The following is a 21769-nucleotide window of genomic DNA, read 5'->3' as shown; positions in this document are numbered from 1 at the left end:
CAGCCCAGGACAATTCAATCTAAAACACCAAAGAGCAAACATCCAAACTAAGAGCAGGAGTAGGCCACTTGGCCCCTTGAGCCTGCTCCGCCATTCAATAAGATCATGGCTAATGTTAAACAGTAATGGAAGTGTTTTGCTGTATTGCAGTCAGCCTGACATGAGCCTGAACAAAGTAGAGTTGCTCTATTATTAACAGTTGATGAGATGTTAATATTTTTGAACCTCTGGTTGATGCTGGAATGCTGACATGTTGCAGGCTTTGGCTGGTGAAGTGGGAATGAGCAGTGAGCTGGATGAAGTGGCACGAGCTCTCTTTAATGGTCATATTCCCGCAATCTGGAGAAGACTAGCTCCTGACACCCTCAAATCACTCGGGAACTGGATGATCCACTTCAAGAGGAGGTTTGACCAGTACATGTCATGGGTTAGTGTCAAAACAAATCTCAGGGGGAGATATCTTTACATTGTTCAACTAATCAGGATGTTTCCAGTAGCTGAAACAAATAAACATACAAATGTTTAAATTAGTCAAATTTCATGCAGCAAAATCCCCCAGGATATTTCCAAAATCCCCCAGGATATTTCCACTGAAGTCAAGGGCTAATTTTCCCAATTAAGTCCTTTGTTATAAAAATCTAGAAAAAGATCGAGACCAAAGCCCCTTCACACTGCCTGTCCACTGGCTCATGGGATTCCTGAAACATGCCCAGGGCTGGAGTTGGGTCTGTACCTGGAACAGGCTCCAACCTCCCAGGGCCCAGCTTTCTGAAGCTTTCACACAGTATAGTAAAGAGTGGACAGTGTAGATCCCTCCTACTTCAGTTACCATTCTGTGGCCTGGGGAATTCTGATCCAGAGATATCTTCAGCAATAGGTGCTGATCCTTGCAGCAGGACCAAGACCCTCTTGGAGGGGATGCTCTGTAGTGAGCCAGGAGGAAACCCAGAGCTGGGAGGCCATCTTTTTCTTAAGCACCTAATAACCTGAGTCTGGCAAGCCAGAGGCTCGGAGATTAGTGGTCCAATCTGTAGCTGCTCTTGCTTGGACTCTTTATTTGCCGGGACCAGCCTGTGATGTGGGTGTGACTGGGGTTTATTATTGGCTCAGTTTGTTTTATAGTGACAGCTCATTCCAGACAGGCCGGTTTGCAGCTCCCCTGTGCAGCTCTGGGATTCTGGCTGTGCCAACAACAACAACAAGTTGTGTAAATAAGTAAATATAAAAACATCCCAAGGTGCTTATCACGAGTATTATCAGAAAACATTTAGTGTCAAAAGGAGTATTTACTTGAGTGATCAAAAAACTTGGTCAAAGAGTTAGGAATTAAGGAAGGAGTGTCTTATAAGAGGAGAGTAAAGCAGAGAGGATTAGGGAGGGAATTCCAGAACTTGGGACCCAGACAGTAGCTATGGCTCCGCTGGTGGAACGATGACATTTGTGGCTGTTCAGGAGGCTAGAATGGAGGAGCACAGAGAGGCTTATGGGGCTGGAGAAGGTGACAGAAATCGGGAGAGGGAGAGGCCATGGAGGGATCTGAACAAAAAAAGGTGAGAACTTTAAAGTTGAGGCATTGTTGGGTTGGGAACCAGTGTAGGTCAGCAAGCACAGGACTGAGTGAACAGGACATGGTGTGACTTAGACATGGGTAGAAGATGTTTTGGATAAACTCAAGTTAATGATGGATGGAAGATGGGAGGCTGGTCAGGACAGCATTAGAATAATACTTCTGTATCTTTCAATTTTAAAAAGTCTGCAAACCAATTTTTGATATAGAACTGGTTAATCATCATTTTTCTTGTCTGATTTTCTAACAAAAATAATTTACAGGTTGATGAAAGTGAACCCAATGTAATCTGGTTGTCTGGATTACACATCCCAGAATCGTATCTCACTGCTCTGGTTCAGGCAACCTGCCGGAAGAATAGCTGGCCCCTCGATCGATCCACACTTTATACACAAGTTACCAAATACCCGACTGCTGATGATGTCATGGAGCGACCTGGACAAGGTGGGTGAGAAGCAGTCTTTTATTCTTTGAGGTTTAATTTAAGAAAAGCCGCAAATGTTGTGCTTGTATGGAGAGCGCCGGCAGATTATTAAACATTTCACGCACCGGTTGGTACAAGTAAAATACTTTGATAATCTAGAATGAGCTAATTTGAGGATTTATTAACAAGTGGTAATGTGACATTGTAGCCTATTCAGATCAGAAAGATTAAACATGTATTTATAAAATGCCACAGTCTCCAAATTCTCCGTTCAATTTTGAATGTGGGGCTGTATTGGCTGAACTATTACCCACCTTTACAGGACCATAAACACAGGGACTCTGCCAACATCAAGCAAGGCCGACCACAGTGACAAAGCTCATGGACCAAGTGTTACCTGTAAACAGACCCAGCTCTTTAAACTGATCTGAGTAGCTGAGCCTCTTTAATTGAGGAATCATTCCCCTAGCTCTCCTCTCCTCTACCGAGCCCACTGTATCACTCACAAGGCAAAGAGAGTAGAACTGGGCCCAGAACGCTGGATACAGTCTAATCAGCCACTTGTATAATAGTGGAATAGTATCCTTTGGCTTGTACTGAATGCTTAGATTAACACAAATCAATGAGAGTATATATATTGAGGTTAAATATAATTCCTCCAGTGTTTTACACAGATTTTAATATCATTTGCAAGTTTATTAACCATATTCCCAACTCCGCTGTTGAGTTAATGAAACCAATGGACAGTGACAGGTTTAGAATGAATAGTAAGCTTCTTCCAGGGTGATCCACAGCTTTAACTACACTCCCTCAGTGAAGCTGTATCACAGTTTCATGGTGCGTTAATTCCTTTCATTACTCTTTTGCAGGCTGTTTTATTACTGGTTTATATATGGAAGGAGCAGCGTGGGATACTGAAGAAAGTTGCTTGATTAGGAGCAAACCGAAGGAGCTGGTGACTGAACTCCCTGTTCTCAAGGTGATCCCCATCGAAGCTCATCGGCTCAAACTGCAGGTATGTCACAGCTGACTGAATGTGAGAGGTAGGAAGAATTGAGAAGAATGAGTTTCGACACTTCTGGACATTGAATTCACTGGATCTGCTGATGTCTCATCACTGTGGGACTTCTCTCTGGTCCTTGTTTTAAACAGGGTCTTTTAGACTAATTGTTGTATATCACAACTTAATTTTTAAACCTTTAAAAATGTTTTTAAAATGGTAATGCTCCTTTGTCTGATCAATGTGATCATTTCTAAAAGCAACTGTAAACTCTCTTGTTGTATTTTTCATTTTCACACAGAACACTTTATGGACTCCGGTATACACAACATCGTTGCGACGAAATGCAATGGGAGTTGGTCTAGTTTTTGAAGCTGATCTCTTCACCACCAAGCACATTTCGCACTGGGTGCTGCAGGGTGTCTGTCTGACCCTGAACTCTGACTGAAAGACATGGTTCACACTGCATGTTTTAGCAACAAGTACCGTTTATGGACTGTTCATTATTTGCTTTATTTTGTAAAGGTCTTGGTTAACAACAATTTAATTTGAGTGGTAAATTTTTAAATTCTAATATAATGTGAGGAATTCAAAGTATAATCTAAATGTAATTATATATACAATAATCTGAACAGTAATTTGCCAACAAACAAAAAACGAGAGAATTAAAATGACAATGTATGGTAATAAAACTCATAGATATGTCGATCTATTTCAGGGAGGCTTATTAATTGTTGTACATGCCCAGCGTTCAGTTTATGGAACTTGGTTTGTATTTTTATATAAAATAAATCCTACTTACTTCCATAAATAAAAACAAAAGAAAGAAAAGTGTTGTTGTTTGCACTGTTCTCACATCATAGCTGTGGGCTTACCCATCCATCTATTCCTTATCATATGAAGGTACACAGTGTTCAACACCATTAATGACTGCAGCAAGACCTGGACATCCAGGCTTGGGCTGACAAATGGCAAGTAACATTTGCACCACACAAGTGTCAGGTAATGACCATCTCCAACAAGAGAGAATCTAACCTCGACATTCAATGGCATTACCATTGCTGAATCCCCCACTATCGACATCCTGGGGGGGGTTACCATTGACCAGAAACTGAAATCAACTAGCTATATGTGGCTACACTGAACAGGTCAGAAGCTGGTAATTCTGTGGTATCTACACCATGTAGGTACCCACACTGGGGGGGTGGGGCGAGGTGATGACATCGTGGCATTGTCGCTGGACTAGTAATCCAGAGACCCAGGTTAATGCTCTGGGGACCTGGGTTTGAATCCCATCACAGCAGATGGTGGAATATGAATTCAATAAAAATCTGGAATTAGAAGTCTAATGATGACCATGAAACCAGCAAGTGATAGACAGAGCTAAGCAATCCCACAACCAATGGATCAGGTCTAAGCTCTGCAGTCCTGAATGGTGGTGGACAATTAAACAACTCACTGGAGGAGGAGGCTTCACAAATGTCTCCATCCTCATTAATGGAGGAGCCCAGCACATCAGTGCAAAAAGATGAGACTGAAGCATTTACAACAATCTTCAGCCAGAAGTGCCGAGTGGATGATCCATCTCGGCCTCCTCCTGAGGTCCCCAGCATCACAGATGCCAGTCTTCAGCCAAATTAATTCACTCCACACGATATCAAGAAACAACTGAAGGCACTGGATACTGTAAAGGGTATGGGCCCTGACAACATTCCAGCAATAGTACTAAAGACTTGTGCTCCAGAACTTGCCATGTCCCTAGCCAAGCTGTTCCAGTACAGCTACAACATAGGCATCCGCCCGTGTGGAAAATTGCCCAGATATGTCCTGTACACAAAAAGCAGGACAAATCCAACCCGGCCAATTACCGCCCCATCAGTCTACTCTCAATCAATAAAGGAAGGGATCATCAACAATCCTATCACGTGACACTTGCTTAGTAATAACCTGCTCTCTGACACCCAGTTTGTGTTCCACCAGGGCCACTCAGCTCTTGATCTTATTATAGCCTTGGTTCAAACACGGACAAAACAGCTGAACCCCCACAGTGAGGTGTGTGTGACTGCCCTTGACAACAAGGCCATATTTGACCAATTGTGGCATCAAGGAGCCCTAATCAATGGGAATCAGGGGGGAAGTTCTTCGCTGGTTGGAGTCACACGTAGCACAAAGGAAGATGTTTGTGATTGATGGAGGTCAGCTCCAGGACATCACTGCAGGAGTTCCTCAGGGTAGTGTCCTCAGTCCAACCATCTTCAGCTGCTTCATCAATGACCTTCCTTCTATCATAAGGTCAGAAGTGGGGATGTTCGCTGATGATTGCACAATGTTCAGCACCACTCGTGACTCCTCAAATACTGAAACAGTCCATGCACAAATGCAGCAAGACCTGGACAATATCCAGGCTCGGGCTGACAAATGGCAAATAACATTCATGCTATACGAGTGCCAGGCAATGACCATCTCCAACAAGAGAGAATCCATCGACCCTTGACATTCAATAGCATTACCATCACTGAATCCCCCACTATCAACATTCTGGGGGTTACCATTGACCAGAAACTGAACTGGACTAGCCAAATAAATACTGTGGCTACAAAAGCAGGTCAGAGGCTAGGAATCGTGCGACGTGTAACTCACCTCCTGACTCCCCAAAGCCTGTCCACCATCTACAAGGCACAAGTCAGGAGTGTGATGGAATATCACTCACTTGCCTGGATGAGTGCAGCTCCCAGAACACTCAAGAAGCTTGACATTATCCAGGACAAAGCAGAGCACTTGATTGGCACCACATCCACAAACATTCACTCCCTCCCCACCAACGAGCAGTAGCAGCAGTGTGTACCATCCACAAGGCGCATTGCAGGAATTCACCAATGCTCTTTATCACCTTCCAAACCCATCACCACTACCATCTAGAACGACAAGGGCAGCAGATAGATGGGAACACCACCACCTGGGCTGCAGTGGTTCAGGAAGGCAGCTCACCACCATCTTCTCAAGGGCAACTAGGGATAGGCAATAAATGCTGGCCCAGCCAGCAAAGCTGACATCCCATGAAAGAATAAAAAAAGTCATCTTACATAACACTTTAATTCAAGAGCACTGTGCTGCCCCCCCCCCCCCCACCCCCACCCCACTCAATGGCAATCTTCAGTTGGGTTAATCATTAGATCCCTTATTAATGTCTCACACAAATGATTTTATTTCACATAAGGAATGAGGTCTGAATACAATGTGTAATCATAATGCAGCAGGCCTCAATCTTAGATAGTTGTCATAACCAAATCAGGTTTGGCAGTTGTAAGTGTTACAGTTACAGGTTAGCTGTTTCTGAGAGTAGTAATTTTGCCCCTGAGTCAGAATGTTGTGGGTTCAAGCCCCACTCCAGGATTTGAGCACAAAACCCTACACTAACACTCCAGTGGAGTACTACACTATTAGAAGTGCCATCTTTTGGATTACATGTTGAACAGAGGACCCATTTGACCTCTCAGGTGGATGTAAAAGATCTCAGATGTTTTGAAGAAGAGCTGGGGAGATTGCCCCAGCGTCCTGGCCAATATTATCTGATCACTGTCACATTACGGTTTGTGGGAGTTTGCTGTGTGCAAATTGGCTCACATTTCTTGCAACAGTGACCACACTCGAATAAGAACTTCATTAGCTGTCCAGCGGTCAGGCTGCATGTCTTCATTTCTGTCTCATAGACAGAAATTCAGTAAAACAGCTGAGGTGGTGGGGAAGGGTGAGGGTGGGGGGAAACATGTAGAAGGATCATGACAGCCTAGACTGGCACAAGTTCCATTGGACTGAAAACCCAGCACCAGGAATCAAATTAAATCTTTTTGGGCAGGGGTGTGGTTGGGGAAGAGACATTTATCATGAAAAATCTCGAATGGATATATAGGGAGGAAAAACAAAACCTTGTAATTCAAAAGAACCTAGGTTTGCAGAGTCAGAAATGTCATTAAACAACAATGGTTTACAGAGAAAATGGAAGTGAAAACTACAATTCCTCAACGAAAGAAATTTGAGTGCAGGTAAAATGGCTCAAAACATATTTCTAGCAAAGGCCATGGTCAGCTGACAGACAAAAATTCTTATACAATTAGAAGTTAAGTAAGCAGAGTGTAAAATTTGCTTTTAATGCAAAAGCACTTTTAATGTTGTTAAACATCCCAAGACTCTTCATAGCAGTCTTATCAACCAGAATGTGACACAGCCACATAATGAGGTATATAGGTAATCAAAAGCTGGGTGAAAAGATAGGCTTTAGAGCGCATCTTAAAGGAATAAAAAGGAAAGTGAAGCAGTTTCGGGAGGGAAGTCCAGACCTTAGCAAGACAAAGACATGGTCCAATTAAAATCGCAGAAGCACAAAAGGCCAGAATTAGAGGAATAGATATCTGGGAGGGGTTGTAGAGCTGGAGGAAATTACAGAGAGAGGGAGGGACAAGACCAAGGAGGAATTTGAAAACAAGTATGAGAACTTTAAAATTGAGATGCTGCTGGAAAAGGGCGAATGTAGATCCGTGAGCAGAGGGATAAAGGGTGAACAGGAACTGATGAGAGTTTGGATGAGCTGAAGTTTACCTCAAAAGCAAAATACAAATCTGATAAAACAAAATGTTGGAAATGCTCAACAGGTCTGGCTGCATCAGAGTGAACAAGGCCCCTTTGTGGGGGGGAAGGTGGTGAAATAGTGGTATTGTCACCGGATTAGTAATCTGAAGGCCCAAGCTAACGTTCAGGAGACATGGATTCAAATCCCACCACAGCCACTGGTGGAATTTAAATTCAATTAATAAATCTGGAATTGTAAAGCTAGTCTCAGTAATGGTGAGCATGACAACTATTATCGATTGTTGTAAAAACCCATCTGGTTCACTAATGCCCTTTAGGGAAGGAAATCTGCTGTCCTCACCTGGTCTGGCCTACATGTGACTCCAGACCCACAGCGCTGTGGTTGACTCTTAACTGCCCTATGAAATAGCTGAACAAGCCACTCAATTCAAAGGCAGTTAGGGATGGATATCAAATGCTGGCCTTTTCAGCAACATCCACATCTAATGAAAGAATAAAGAACACAACATCGGGACCAAATGGTGGTCCTGAGGCTGCACTTGCCCCGAGTCAGAGTGGCAGAGCTATTTTCCTAAAGGCAGCCGCCTAATTATACAGCAGAGGCAACCAGTTAAATAGGGCAGGAGGGCCATAGATGCTGATGGCACAGTGAGCTGCTGCTCTGGAGTCTTAGCTCCATATTGGGCGAGTTGGGTGCTGCTGAGGCAAGTAATAGACCTCGAGGATGCCTCATCATGGAGGGATGCTCAGAGGAGTAAAATTAAATTAATAACTCAGGGGGACTGAGAAGGCAGGTCCTTCAGATCAGAGGGGAAACCCCTCCAGATCCACAATTGCATCATTTCTCTTGAAAGGGGGTCTCTTTCACTCTGATGCTGCCAGGACTGATCAGTATTGTGGGACTGTTTTTCAGGCAGAGGTGGTTGGCCAGTAAAACCCAAAACATCACCCCTAATTGGGGCCTTATTTATTTAAATTGGCTACCCACTTCTGTTCAGTGGGAGGTCAATCCACATCTCTCCCTGGGGAAGTGCGCTGGGGAGCTTCCCAACATGGTTCTCCACTATTTGTCTCGCTTCACACTGGAGCCAGGAAAATTCAGGCTGACCTTTCAGATCGATGATCCTTCAATGAAATAGATGCTGCTTGGACAGGGTGAGCATTTCTTTCTTTGGTTTAATTCAGGATTACTCAAGGTCTCCCTGTTTCTCCATTGCCATTTAAAATGGGTTTTCTCTTCCTATCGTTCTAGCTTGCTTTATTTCACATTTTTATATCTTGATCTGTAACTATCCAGGTATCTGCAGCCTTCCACATTGCCATGTCCCCCTCCCCCTGCAGTTTGATGCAATCATCCAATTTTAGTACTGAAATTGCAAACCCAGGTCAGTTCTGTAAATAGTAAATATGAGCAGTCCCAAACTGCCCATGTCATCACTGTCTCCTGCATCTCTTGGTGTTGAATGAAATCTTGTGCTTATAACCTCGTGTGTTAAGGCTACAAAGGGAATGACTTTCGGAAACCAATGAATCAGATCATCAATAGTCATTTAATTGGATTACAAAATCAAACTTTGTATAAATGCAGTTATGACCTGAAGAAACTTGTAAAGATTTGTTCCTCTTATGGTCACGACACATAGTACATACACAGAGACGATGATTTACATGCTGCCAGTTGAGGCTTTGTCAGAAGATCCACAACACACAATGTGACAAAAGACGGCCTATATTAGAGGTACAGCTACTCGGACCTTCAACCATTAACATTATATTAGAGTAAACAGTTTCATTTTTAGCTGCAAGTTGTGTGTGTTAGCATTGTTTATATCAGTTCTCTCTTTTAGTGATTATACCTGCTTAGTGCAACAGCAAGTGAACTGTGATCTTGCTTTTCTCAAACCACAAGTGCAATTAGATTACTAGTAGAAGCAAGCAGCACATTACATATTTGGCCACTGTTTAACTACTCACAACTTGACCCAAAAAAAATGAAATTCAGAATGAGTCTGTGCAGGTTTGTTTTCCCATAAAGTGTCAGAGTTTGGCATTCGTATTTTCTCTGTCATTAAAAACAAAATAAAAAATTGCTGCAAGTGAAGTTTTGTCTATATTTGTGCACAGCATATAAAAGCAACTAAGCCAAGGTAAAGCAGTCCTTTTACACAGTTCTGTCTGTCCCTGAATGCTTCCTAACCACCTTCCCATCGTTAACCTGGTCGACTGCAAGTGTTTCCACTTCAGGCTGACTCTGTGATGTGGCAATATGTGGGATTCGATGAGCCACTCCAATGTGATGTGGCTTGTGCTGCTTGTCTCTGGCTGGGCTCTGTTGCTCCACAGAGCCACGCTCGGAAGGAATGGGTGGAATTAGTAAAGGCCTCTCCTTCATCAAATGTGCTTCAGCAGACTCCCGTGCCTGTAGGAACGGTGTTGGGTCTGGCATAGCATCTAAAGGCTCAGAGCGCAACATAAGCTTTCTTCCATCAGTTCCAAGTCTGTAAACTTCTGCAAACTCCGTGTTTAATGGAGTTGAAAGACTCTTCTTCATTCTACGCCTTGGGGTTTCTGGCATCTTGTCTTTGGGTGGAGATGGCTTATAGTTGGTTGATGCTGAGCCTGCAGCAGATGAGGTGTCTGAGGCCCCAGTGACTGATGACATCAGCTTTTTCTTAGTTGCGTGGAGCTGGGAGGTGAGGTACGCAATGGTGCTCGCTCTCTGTTCCAGCTCATTGGACAGCATGCTGAGTTTGTGACTCTTCAACTTTAACTCCTCTAAATATTTCTTCTCTCGCTCCTTCATAGTGTTCTCCAGGACTAATATCACTGCATTTTTCTTCTCCAAATCTTTTATCAATTCATTATTTTCATCTTCTTTGGCTTTTAGCTGAGATTCAAGTTCTTCATATTTTTTCCTTAATTCTTCACTTCTTGACTCACCTAAAATAAAACATACACCAGAGAAGCTAAGATAAAGGCTGATGGAAAACAGTTAATAAAATAATTATCAGGGCTCTGACCCAACCTTCTCTTAGACATTGATAGAACCGCAGTGTATTTCTAGCACATTCTTCTATTACTGCTTGCAATATTATATAAGAAATTGTTTGCAGTGCAGGATGTGTGGCCACACTGAAGCTGCCAGTATTAGTCTGTAGTGGGAGACACAGGGTTAAGGTTTAAAGCTCTGTATTGCATGGTTGAGGTTAGACTGCAAAATGTGTAATTCCATCAAATGTTGGCATTTTGCCCACAAACCTCCATCAGTTACATGTTGCAGGATAGTATCTGATTTCACATAAAGATATATTTGAGGTGTCCAGAGAATGCTCCCAGACACTGGATACGCTATGAAGCAATGGCTTTATTTCTTGGTCACAATGCAGATCTTGCTGGACACTCAGCCAACCACACTAGCCAAAGTCCCTCTCTCCCTTGTGTCATGGTGATTCCTGTCAGAGGTTCCATGCTGACACCTGTTCTAAAAACACTTTCCCAGATTATCTGAAAGTCATACCACATAAACACTTTCCTAGAATCAACCAAACATTCCTTCAAGAAGACTAGTTAACATCATGAATGCTACCTGTCTCAGTGAAGCACATTAAGTGTGAAATGGTTTCTCCTCCCTTGTCCTCTCTCTCCCTCTCCTCTCTGGAGAATCCTAAGCTCCTTCCCTGCTGCCCTTTGCAAACAATGATGCTGCCAATGAGCTTTTACAGATAAAGGTTGACAACTTTGAAATCTTACTTCTCTGTCACAACCCTCAGCACTCATAAGGATCCCTCATCTTGTGGATGGAAACCAGGTCTGCAACCAAAAACATCCAGAGCTGGTGCCTCAAACACAATCCACTTACCAGAAGAGTAGTTATGAGGGGATACAGAGTCATACTAGCACAGGAAGAGGCCATCTGGCCCATCACGTCCATCCTGGATCTATGTAGAGTAATCGAGTCAGGGATATGATTGGTCATTGACTTTGTTCTCCAAGGTCTTTGCTGTGTTAGCCCATCTCCTCCAGCAGGAATATTGTTGCATACTTACTAAAAAATCCCAAGGTTGTCCTCAGGGTGTATTCAGTATTGTAAAGTGGCCCCAGAAAGCACCACTTGGTATAAGAACTGAATATTACTACAACAAAAGCATCATGAACTCTCATTTCTCTACAGGGAGACATTTGGGTTACTTAAACATTAATTTTGATTATTAAATATCAATAGTACAGGGCTCCTGATGACCTACCTCACTAGCTGAAGCCCTCAGACCAGGGTAATCCCACATTCTCTCCAAACTAGTTGATTCAAGCCAGACAGCAGAAGCTGCAGTGTCCTTGGGCAGAGAAGAGAAGAACAGACCCAAGTCTCTGCTTCTAATATCACAGGGAACTTCCTGGAAATGCAGAGATGTTTATGTTGCACATGAACCTCTTCCACCATCTCCATCAACATAACCTCTCAGTGAAAGTAACACCAAGTTCTGTTAAAGCGAGAGATGACACCAGCGGTCTGATCTCTTACTAACGTGAACTTTTTCTATAGTCAAATGATATTTTACAGATTGGATAATTTCATTAACTCCTGCAAAGAGTTTTGAAGCAATGGGTGCTTTACTATGGGGAAGTATTGAGACCATTGAATCTTTTTAGTAAAACATTGAATAAATGTTTAATATAGGGCTAGCTAGGAGAAAGCAGGTCAGGTTTGGAGTGCTGGTTTGAGTTTGTAAAGTCTTTGGTCTCTTCAGCTGAAGGCAGGTCTTGGTTCAATCTCAGAGGCAATAGTTGTGTATTAACAAGGGGGTGTTGCGAATAACTCCAAGAGGCAAAATCCATCTCCAATGAGAGAATCTAACCATCTCCCCTTGATGTTCAATGGCATTACCATCACTGAATCCCCCACTATCAACATCCTGGGGGTTACCATTGACCAGAAACTGAACTGGACCAGCCATATAAATACTGTGGCTACAAGCGCAGGTCAGAGGCTAGGAATCCTACAATAAGTAACTCACCTCCTGACTTCCTAAAGCCTGTCCACCATCTACAAGGCACAAGTCAGGACTGTGATGGCTTACTCCCCATTTGCCTGCATGAGTGCAGCTCCCACAACATTCAAGAAGCTTGACACCGTCCAGAACAAAGCAGCCCCGCTTGATTTGCACCACAGCCACAACACATTCACTCCCTCCACCACCGATGCACAGTAGCAGCAGTGTGTACCATCTACAAGATGCACTGCAGGAATTCACCAAGGCTCCTTAGGCAGCACCTTCCAAACTCACAACCACTACCATGTAGAAGGACAAGGGCAGCAGATAGATGGGAACACCACCACTTGGAAGTTCCCCTCCAAGTCACTCACCATCCTGACTTGGAAATATATCACCGTTCCTTCACTGTCGCTGGGTCAAAATCCTGAAACTCTCTCCCTAACAGCACTGTGGGTGTACCTACACTGCATGGACTGCAGTGGTTCAAGAAGGCAGTTCACCACCACCTTCTCAAGGGCAACTAGGGATGGGCAATAAATACTGGTCCAGGCAGCGAAGCCCACATCCCATGAACAAAAAAAATAACTGGACAGCTGAGAGAATTAATTTAATAACAATTCATGTGCTTTACTATATTTTATAAATGCTCCCTGTCAGAAGTGGAATTTCAGATTTGACATTGTGGGAATGATACAAACTCACTGACTATTGCCCAGTTTTAATCCACAATTCCTGATGTTGGCTGCTATTTATCTATGTTCCAGGTTCTCTGTTATAGAACACAAAGCACATTCAGGCATCCAGGCAATTAATCACAGGATCTACAGGAACAGCTTTCTGTCACAAACAAACACCACCCCACAGGCATCAATCATAGATTATTACAATGCAAGAGGCCATTCAGCCCCTTCAGTGTGTTACTTCATTCAATGGGACAACCTAACCCCATATACCCACTTTTCCCCCAGATCCATTCATAGCTTTGGTGAACAAAAATCTATTAATCTCATATTTAAAATTAACAATTAATCTGGCTCAATTGCCATTTGAAAAAAGAGTGTTCCAAACAGAGTGTCTGCTTGTGACAGAAAGCTGCTCCTGTAGATCCTGTGATTAATTGCCTGGATGCCTGAATGTGCTTTGTGTTCTATAACAGAGAACCTGGAACATAGGTAAATAGCAGCCAACATCAGGAATTGTGGATTAAAACTGGGCAATAGTCAGTGAGTTTGTATCATTCCCACAATGTCAAATCTGAAATTCCACTTCTGACAGGGAGCATTTATAAAATATAGTAAAGCACATGAATTGTTATTAAATTAATTCTCTCAGCTGTCCAGTTATTTCGTTTGTTTGTGGGATCTGAGCTTCGCTGGCTGGGTCAGCATTTATTGCCCATCCCTAGGTGCCCTTGAGAAGGTGGTGGTGAGCTGCCTCCTTGAACACCCTCTTAGATGTGAAGAGGTTTTCTAATTTCACTCCTGAGAAGTCTGGCTCTAATTTTCAGACTCTGCCCCCGAGATCTAAACTCTCCAACCAGTGCAACCAGTTTTTATCTAGCCTATCAGTTCCCCTCAATATCCTGAAAATTTTCAGCAAATCAACATAACTCATCATTTCTATGATATTTATGGAAAACCGCTACAACAAAAGATTTGGAAATCCAGCTAATAAGAACTAAATAAGCTTAAAGGCAGATTCACCCCTTTGTCTGGGATATTTCAGTAAACATTGATCATACCAAAGCTTAGAATTTTCAATAGTGAGAGAGTTGGAACCGTGGAGGTGTTTGGTTGGGTCTGTCATGTACATAAATCACTAGAAGCTAGTGAACAGTTACAAAAAGTAATCAAAAAGGCCACCTTTATCTTAAGGGCCTGGAATACAAAGGCAAGGAAATGTTTCTGGAAAAACTCAGCAGGTCTGACAGCGTCTGCAGAGAGGGACACAGTTAACGTTTCGAGTCCGTTATGACCCTTCAACAGAACTAAGGAAAAATAGAAAAGAGGTGAAATATAAGCTGGTTTAAGGGGGGCGGGGGGCGGAGTGGGACAGGTAGAGCTGGATAGAGGGCCAGTGATAGGTGGAGATAACCAAAAGATGTCAGACAAAAGAACAAAGAGATGTTGAAGGTGGTGATATTATCTAAGGAATGTGCTAATTAAGGGTAGAAAGCAGAACAAGCAAGGTACAGATAGCCCTAGTGGGGGTGGGGTGAAGGGATCAAAATAGGCTAAAAGGTAGAGATGAAACAATGGATGGAAATACATTTAAAAATAATGGAAATAGGTGGGAAAAGAAAAATCTATATAAATTATTGGGGAAAAGGGGGCGGGGGGACCGGAAAGGAGGTGGGGATGGAGGAGAGAGTTCATGATCTAAAATTGTTGAACTCAATATTCAGTCCGGAAGGCTGTAAAGTGCCTAGTCGGAAGATGAGGTGCTGTTCCTCCAGTTTGCGTTGAGCTTCACTGGAACAATGCAGCAGGCCAAGGACAGACATGTGTACATGAGAGCAGGGTGGTGTGTTGAAATGGCAAGCGACAGGGAGGTCTGGGTCATGCTTGCAGACAGACTGAAGGTGTTCCGCAAAGTGGTCACCCAGTCTGCATTTAGTCTCTCCAATGTAGAGGAAACCCCATTGGGAGCAACGAATGCAGTAGACCAAATTGAGGGAAGTGCAAGTGAAATGATGCTTCACTTGAAAGGAGTGTTTGGGCCCTTAGACGGTGAGGAGAGGGGAAGTAAAGGGGCAGGTGTTGCACCTTCTGCAGTGGCATGGGAAGGTGCCGTGGGGGGGGGTTGAGGTGTAGGGGGTGATGGAGGAGTGGACCAGGGTGTCCCGGAGGGCACAATCCCTGTGGAATGCTGCCAGGGGGGTGAAGAGAAGATGTGTTTGGTGATGGCATCATGCTGGAGTTGGCGGAAATGGTGGAGGATGATCCTTTGAATGCGGAGGCTGGTGAGGTGATAAGTGAAGACACGGGCTGATCCTATCATGTTTCTGGGAGGGAGAGGAAGGTGTGAGGGCGGATGCCTTTACTTCCTCTCTCCTCACCGTCCAAGGGCCCAAACACTCCTTTCAAGTGAAGCAGCATTTCACTTACACTTCCCTCAATTTAGTCTATTGCATTCGCTGCTCCCAATGCGGTTTCCTCTACATTGGAGAGACCAAACGCAGACTGGGTGACCGCTTTGCGGAACACCTTTGGTCTGTCCGCAAGCATGACCCAGACCTGTCGCTTGCCATTTCAACACTCCACCCTGCTCTCATGCCCACGTGTCCGTTTTTGGCTTGCTGCATTGTTCCAGTGAAGCTCAACGCAAACTGGAGGAACAGCACCTCATCTTCCGACTAGGCACTTTACAAAAACAGAATTACCTGGAAAAACTCAGCAGGTCTGGCAGCATCGGCGGAGAAGAAAAGAGTTGACGTTTCGAGTCCTCATGACCCTTCGACAGAACTTGAGGCACTTTACAGCCTTCCGGACTGAATATTGAGTTCAACAATTTTAGATCATGAACTCTCTCCTCCTTCCCCACCCCCTTTCCGGTCCCCCCTTTTTTCCAATAATTTATATAGATTTCTCTTTTCCTACCTATTTCCATTATTTTTAAATGTATTTCCATCCATTGTTTTATCTCTAACTTTTAGTCTATTTCGATCCCTTCCCCCCACCCCACCCCCACTAGGGCTATCTGTATCTTGCTCGTCCTGCTTTCTACCCTTAATGTCACCTATTAGCACATTCCTTAGATAATATCACTTAGATAATAACACCTCTTCGTCCTTTTGTCTGTGACGTCTTTTGGTTATCTCCACCTATCACTGGCCCTCTATCCAGCTCTACCTGTCCCACCCCCGCTTAAACCAGCTTATATTTCACCTCTTTTCTATTTTTCCTTAGTTCTGTTGAAGGGTCATACGGACTCGAAACGTTAACTGTGTTCCTCTCTGCAGATGCTGTCAGACCTGCTGAGTTTTTCCAGGTATTTTTATTTTTGTTTTGGATTTCCAGTATCCGCAGTTTTTTGCTTTTATCTTAAGGAAAAGTTTCTGTTGTATGGAAGCTTATTCAGACCCCATCTGGGCTCCGGAGTCACTGTGCCTCAGGAAGGCCATATTAGCTTGGCAGGGGGTGCAGTGTAAATTCACCAGAATGAAATCCGAGCTGAAAGGGTTAAATAATGAGCACATTGCCTAGACTAGGCTTGCATTCCCTGGAGCACAGTTAAGTGATTCAATGGGATACACACAGAGAAACTATTTCCTCTGGTTGTGGAGTACTGGGAGCAAAATCTATCATTGAGCTTGACTGTCCAGAGGGAAGTCAGAAAGCACTTTTTCTTTTACACAAAGAATAATGGAAATCTGGGCAAACTGACATTTCCACGCCGAGAATAGATTTTTGTTGGCCAAGGGTATGGACAAAAGACATGTTGAGGTACAGATCAGTTATGATTTACTTGAATGGCAGAAGGAGGCTGGAAGGGGTGAATGGTCCTTTAGTTCCCTAGTATTTCTGGGGGATTTTCTGTATCATCTTCCATGAAGACAGACAGTAATTGTTTAGCTTCTCCACCATAACCCTGTTCTCCATTATAAATTCTCCTGTTTCTGCCTGTAATGGACCCACATTTGTCCTAGCTAATCTTTTCCTTGTCACGTATCTAAAAAAGCTTTTACAGTCGGCCTTCATTTTCCTCGCTAGTTTGTATTCATATTCTCTTTTCCCTTTCTTAATCAGTTGCTTGGTCCTCCTCTGCTGGATTCTAAATTGATCCCAATCCTGTAGCTTACCACTTTCCCTGGCAATCTTTCATTCTTTTGTTAGCTGTGTTGTTAAATATCATTTATTACTGCACATAATAGCCCTAAATCCAGCACACACTGGGGATTACTGCTCCTGCTCTGGTGGAAGGTTGACTCTGCTCAAAAAATTGAACAGTTAGAGCAGACCTACTCCTGTGAGAAACCTGAAAACCACTGGATGGCTTAGGATCCTTTTGGATCATGCACATACTCACTGTTCTTTATGTATCATAGGACTTGTGAAACTGAGGAACTAAAAGAAATTAGTATTAATAAAGAGGTAGTACTCAAAAAGCTAATTGGATTAAAGGTTGATAAATCCCCTGGACCAAATAAGCTACATCCCAGAGTGTTGGAGGTGGCTAGAGGAATAGTGGAAGCATTGGTGGTTATCTTTCAAAATTCTACAGATTCTGGAAAGGTTCCCACAGATTGGAAAGTAGCAAATGTAACCCAACTATTTAAGAAGGGAGGAAAAGGGAGAATAGAAAAATACAGACCTGTTAGTTTGACATCAGTAGTAGAGAAAATGCTAGAATCTATTATAAAGGATGTGATAAATGGACATTTAGAAAATAATGGTAAAATTGGGCAGAGTCAACATGGAATTATGAAAGGGGAATCATCTTTGACAAATCTGTTGGAGTTTCATCTGGATATTACTTTTAGCATTGATAAAGGAGAACCAGTGGACGTGGTGTATTTGGATTTTCAGAAGGCTTTTGATAAGGTCCCAAACAGGAGGTTGTAGGCAAAATTAAAGCATGTGGGACTGGGAGTAATCTATGTGGTATGGATTGAGAATTGGTTAACAGACAGAAAGCAGAGAGAAGGAATAAACAGGTCATTCTCAAGATGGCAGGCTCCTACTCGTGAGTTACTGCAAGGATCAGTGCTGGGGCCACAACTGTTCACTATCTATATAAATGATTTGGATGTGGGGACCAATTGTAATATTTCTAAATTTGCTTATGACACAAAACCAGGTGGGAATGTAAATTGTGAGGAGGATGCAAAGAGGCTTCAAGCAGACTTGCACAGGCTAAATGAATGGGCTAGAACATGGCAGATGGAATATAATGTGAATGTGTAAAGTTATCCACTTTGGTAGAAAAAACAAAGTCAAAATATTTCTTAAATGGAGAGCGATTGTGAAATGCGGGTATCCAAAGGGACCTGGATTTCCTTGTTCATAATTCACTAAAAGTTAGCACGCAGGTGCAGCAAGTATTTAGGAAGCAGATGGTATGATGGCCTTCATCACAAAGGGATTTGAGTACAGGAGTAAAGACGTCTTGTTGCAATTGTATAAAGCCTTGGTGAGACTGCACCTGGAGTAGTGTGTACAGTTTTGGTCTCCTTATCTAAGGAAGGATGTACTTGCCATAGAGGGAGCGCAACTGAGGTTCACCAGACTAATCTCTGGGATGGCAGGATTGTCTTATGAGGAGGGATTGAGGAAACTGGGCCTGTATTTCCTAGAGTTTTGAAGAATGAGGGGTGATCTCATTGAAACTTACAAAACTCTTACAGGGCGTGACAGGGTGGATGTAGATACGGATGTTTCCCCTGGCTGGTGGGTCCAGAAGCAGGGGAAACAGTCTCAGAATAAGGGGCAAGCCATTTAGGATTGACATAAGGAGGAATTTCTTCACTTAGAGGGTGGCGAATCCTTGGAATTCTCCACCCCAGAGGGCTGTGGAAGCTCAATCATTGAGCAGGTTCAGTTTAGAAATTGATAGATTTCTGAAGGCTAATGGCATCAAGGGATATGGGGATAGCGCAGGACAATGGTGCTGAGGTAGATGATCAGCCACGATCTAATTGAATGGTGCAGCAGGCTCAATGGGCTGAATAGCCTACTCCTGTTCTTATGTTTGTAATATGACACTCACCACACATGTAATATTTCCCTTCTTGCATGTTTTAATCACTCTCAGGTCATGAGCACCACTGGTGAAGCAAAACTTAGGACAATCCTAAAAGATTTAATGTTCATTCTCCTTTCAGAGGATTACAAACTAACTACCAATAAACTAACTTGTTTGCCACTAGCATCAGTTAATAAATAAAACAAATCTTGGGTAGATTGGGTCAGTTGACAGATGTTCATTCACCTCGGGCTCTTTTTACAATGAGGCATGTTTCACCTGGCTGGTTTCTAACCGAGCAAAGCATCTCCACCATTACTGTGTCTGCCTGATGTACCATTGCCAACATCAAGCACAGGGCCTGATTCCAATCACACTGTTGATATCAGTTTAACACAAATCAAAGCATTCGCTTGGCAGAGTGAGTTTTTAACCTAAACTTCTGAACTGTAAGATCACAGTAACTTCTCAAATTACACTAAATTTAACAAAAAAGTTCAGCAAGTGTATGAAAGATCAGCTGTTGTACACATCAAGATCAAACACTCTGGTGTTATAGTACAGGCTAAGTTTTTAAATTGGGGTTTAAAAGGGGAATGAGCTCAGGATGTTAGGCTGTTACTAAAGGGGGTACTGTAAAGATCAGTGTTGGGTCCACAGCTGTTCACAATCTATATCAATGATTTGGATGTGGGGACCAACAGCAGTATTTCCAAATTTACTTACAACACCAAACAGGGTGGGAATGTAAGTTGTGAGGAAGACACAAATAGGCTTCAAGAGGACTTGGATGAGCTAAATAAATGGGCTAGAACATGGCAGATGGAATATAATGTGAATAAGTGTGATGTTATTAGCTTTGGGTAGAAAAACCAAAAAGACAGAATATTTCTTAAATGGAGAGAGATTGTGAAGTGCAGGTGTCCAAAGGGACCTGGGTTTCCTTGTTCATGAGTCACTAAAAGCTAGAATGTAGGTGCAGCAAGCAATTAGAAGGGGAAAGGTATGTTGGCCTTCATCACAAGGGGATTTGAGTACAGGAGTAAAGATGTTTTGCTGCAGTTGTATAGAGCTTTGGTGAGGCCTCACCTGGAATATTATGTACAGTTTTGTCCCCTAAGGAGGGATATACTTGCCATAGAGGGAGTGCAACAGTAGTTCGCCAGATTAATCCCTGGGATGGTGGGATTGTCATATTAGGAGAGATTGAGGAGACTGGGTCTACATTTCACAGAATCTCACAGTGCAGAAGGAGCCTTTTGGCCCATCGAGTCAGCACCGACATGTGAGAAACACCTGACCTACCTACCTAATCCCATTTACCAGCACTTGGCCCATAGCCTTGAATGTTATGATGTGCCAAGTGCTCATCCAGGTACTTTTTAAAGGATGTGAGGCAACCCGCCTCCACCACCCTCCCAGGCAGCGCATTCCAGACCGTCACCACCCTCGGGGTAAAAAAGTTTTTCCTCACATCCCCTCTAAACCTCCTGGCCCTCACCTTGAACTTATGTCCCCTTTTGGCTGACCCTTCAACTAAGGGGAACAGCTGCTCCCTATCCACCCTGTCCATGCCCCTCATAATCTTGCACACATTCATCAGGTCGCCCCTCAGTCTTCTCTGCTCCAACGTAAACAACCCAAGTCTATCCAACCTCTCTTCATAACTTAAATGTTTCATCCCAGGCAACATCCTGGTGAATCTCCTCTGCACCCCCTCCAGTGCAATCACATCCTTCCTATAATGTGGCGACCAGAACTGCACACAGTACTCCAGCTGTGGCCTCACCAAGGTTCTATACAACTCCAACATGACCTCCCTACTTTTGTAATCCATGCCTCGATTGTTAAAGGCAAGTGTCCCATATGCCTTTTTCACCACCCCACTAACATGCCCCTCCGCCTTCAGAGATCTATGGGCACGCACGCCAAGGTCCCTTTGTTCCTCAGGACTTCCTAGTGTCATGCCGTTCATTGAATACTTCCTTGTCAAATTACTCCTTCCAAAGTGTATCACCTCACACTTTTCAGGGCTAAATTCCATCTGCCACTAATCTGCCCATTTGACCATCCCGTCTATATCTCCCTGTAGCCCAAGATACTCAACCTCACTGTTAACCACCTGGCCAATCTTTGTGTCATCTGCAAACTTATTAATCATATCCTCGACATAGTCATCTATGTAGTTTATATAAATGACAAATAATAGGGGACCCAGCACAGATCCCTGTAGTACGCCACTGGACACTGGCTTCTAGTCACCTAAGCAGCCTTCTGTCATCACCCTCTGTCTCCTACAACTAAGCCAATTTTGAATCCACCTTATCAAATTGCCCTGTATCCCATGTGCATTTGCCTTCTTTATAAGTCTCCCATGTTCCCAGAATTTCGAAGAGTAAAGGGTGACCTCACGGAAACTTACAAAATTCTCACAGGGCTTGACAGGGTGTGGATGCAGATAAGATGTTTCCTGTGGCTGGTGAGTCTAAAACCAGGGGACACAGAAACATAGACAC

The 21769-nt window shown here is 43.4% G+C and overlaps 2 protein-coding genes across 3 annotated transcripts in view; one reads left to right on the top strand and one right to left on the bottom strand.

Annotated features, from left to right (window-relative positions):
* Positions 1-3730, top strand: part of dnah10 (dynein axonemal heavy chain 10) — a 317805-nt gene extending 314075 nt beyond the window's left edge. Inside the window, exons 76-79 of the mRNA XM_041203322.1 lie at positions 260-427; positions 1831-2011; positions 2861-3006; positions 3293-3730. Coding sequence (XP_041059256.1) covers positions 260-427; positions 1831-2011; positions 2861-3006; positions 3293-3439 — 642 coding nt within the window. The 3' untranslated portion in view covers positions 3440-3730. The remainder of the gene's footprint in view (positions 1-259; positions 428-1830; positions 2012-2860; positions 3007-3292) is intronic.
* Positions 3731-9109: 5379 nt separating this feature from the next.
* The window catches only part of ccdc92 (coiled-coil domain containing 92), a 48419-nt gene continuing 35759 nt past the window's right edge, over positions 9110-21769 (bottom strand). For both annotated transcript variants that reach the window (XM_041203324.1, XM_041203323.1), the window contains exon 4: positions 9110-10518. In XM_041203324.1, coding sequence (XP_041059258.1) covers positions 9740-10518 — 779 coding nt within the window. In that variant the 3' untranslated portion in view covers positions 9110-9739. The remainder of the gene's footprint in view (positions 10519-21769) is intronic.

Source organism: Carcharodon carcharias, chromosome 13, assembly GCF_017639515.1.
Source record: "Carcharodon carcharias isolate sCarCar2 chromosome 13, sCarCar2.pri, whole genome shotgun sequence".
Taxonomy (NCBI): Eukaryota; Metazoa; Chordata; class Chondrichthyes; order Lamniformes; family Lamnidae; genus Carcharodon; species Carcharodon carcharias.
This window is presented reverse-complemented; position numbering and strand designations above follow the sequence as displayed.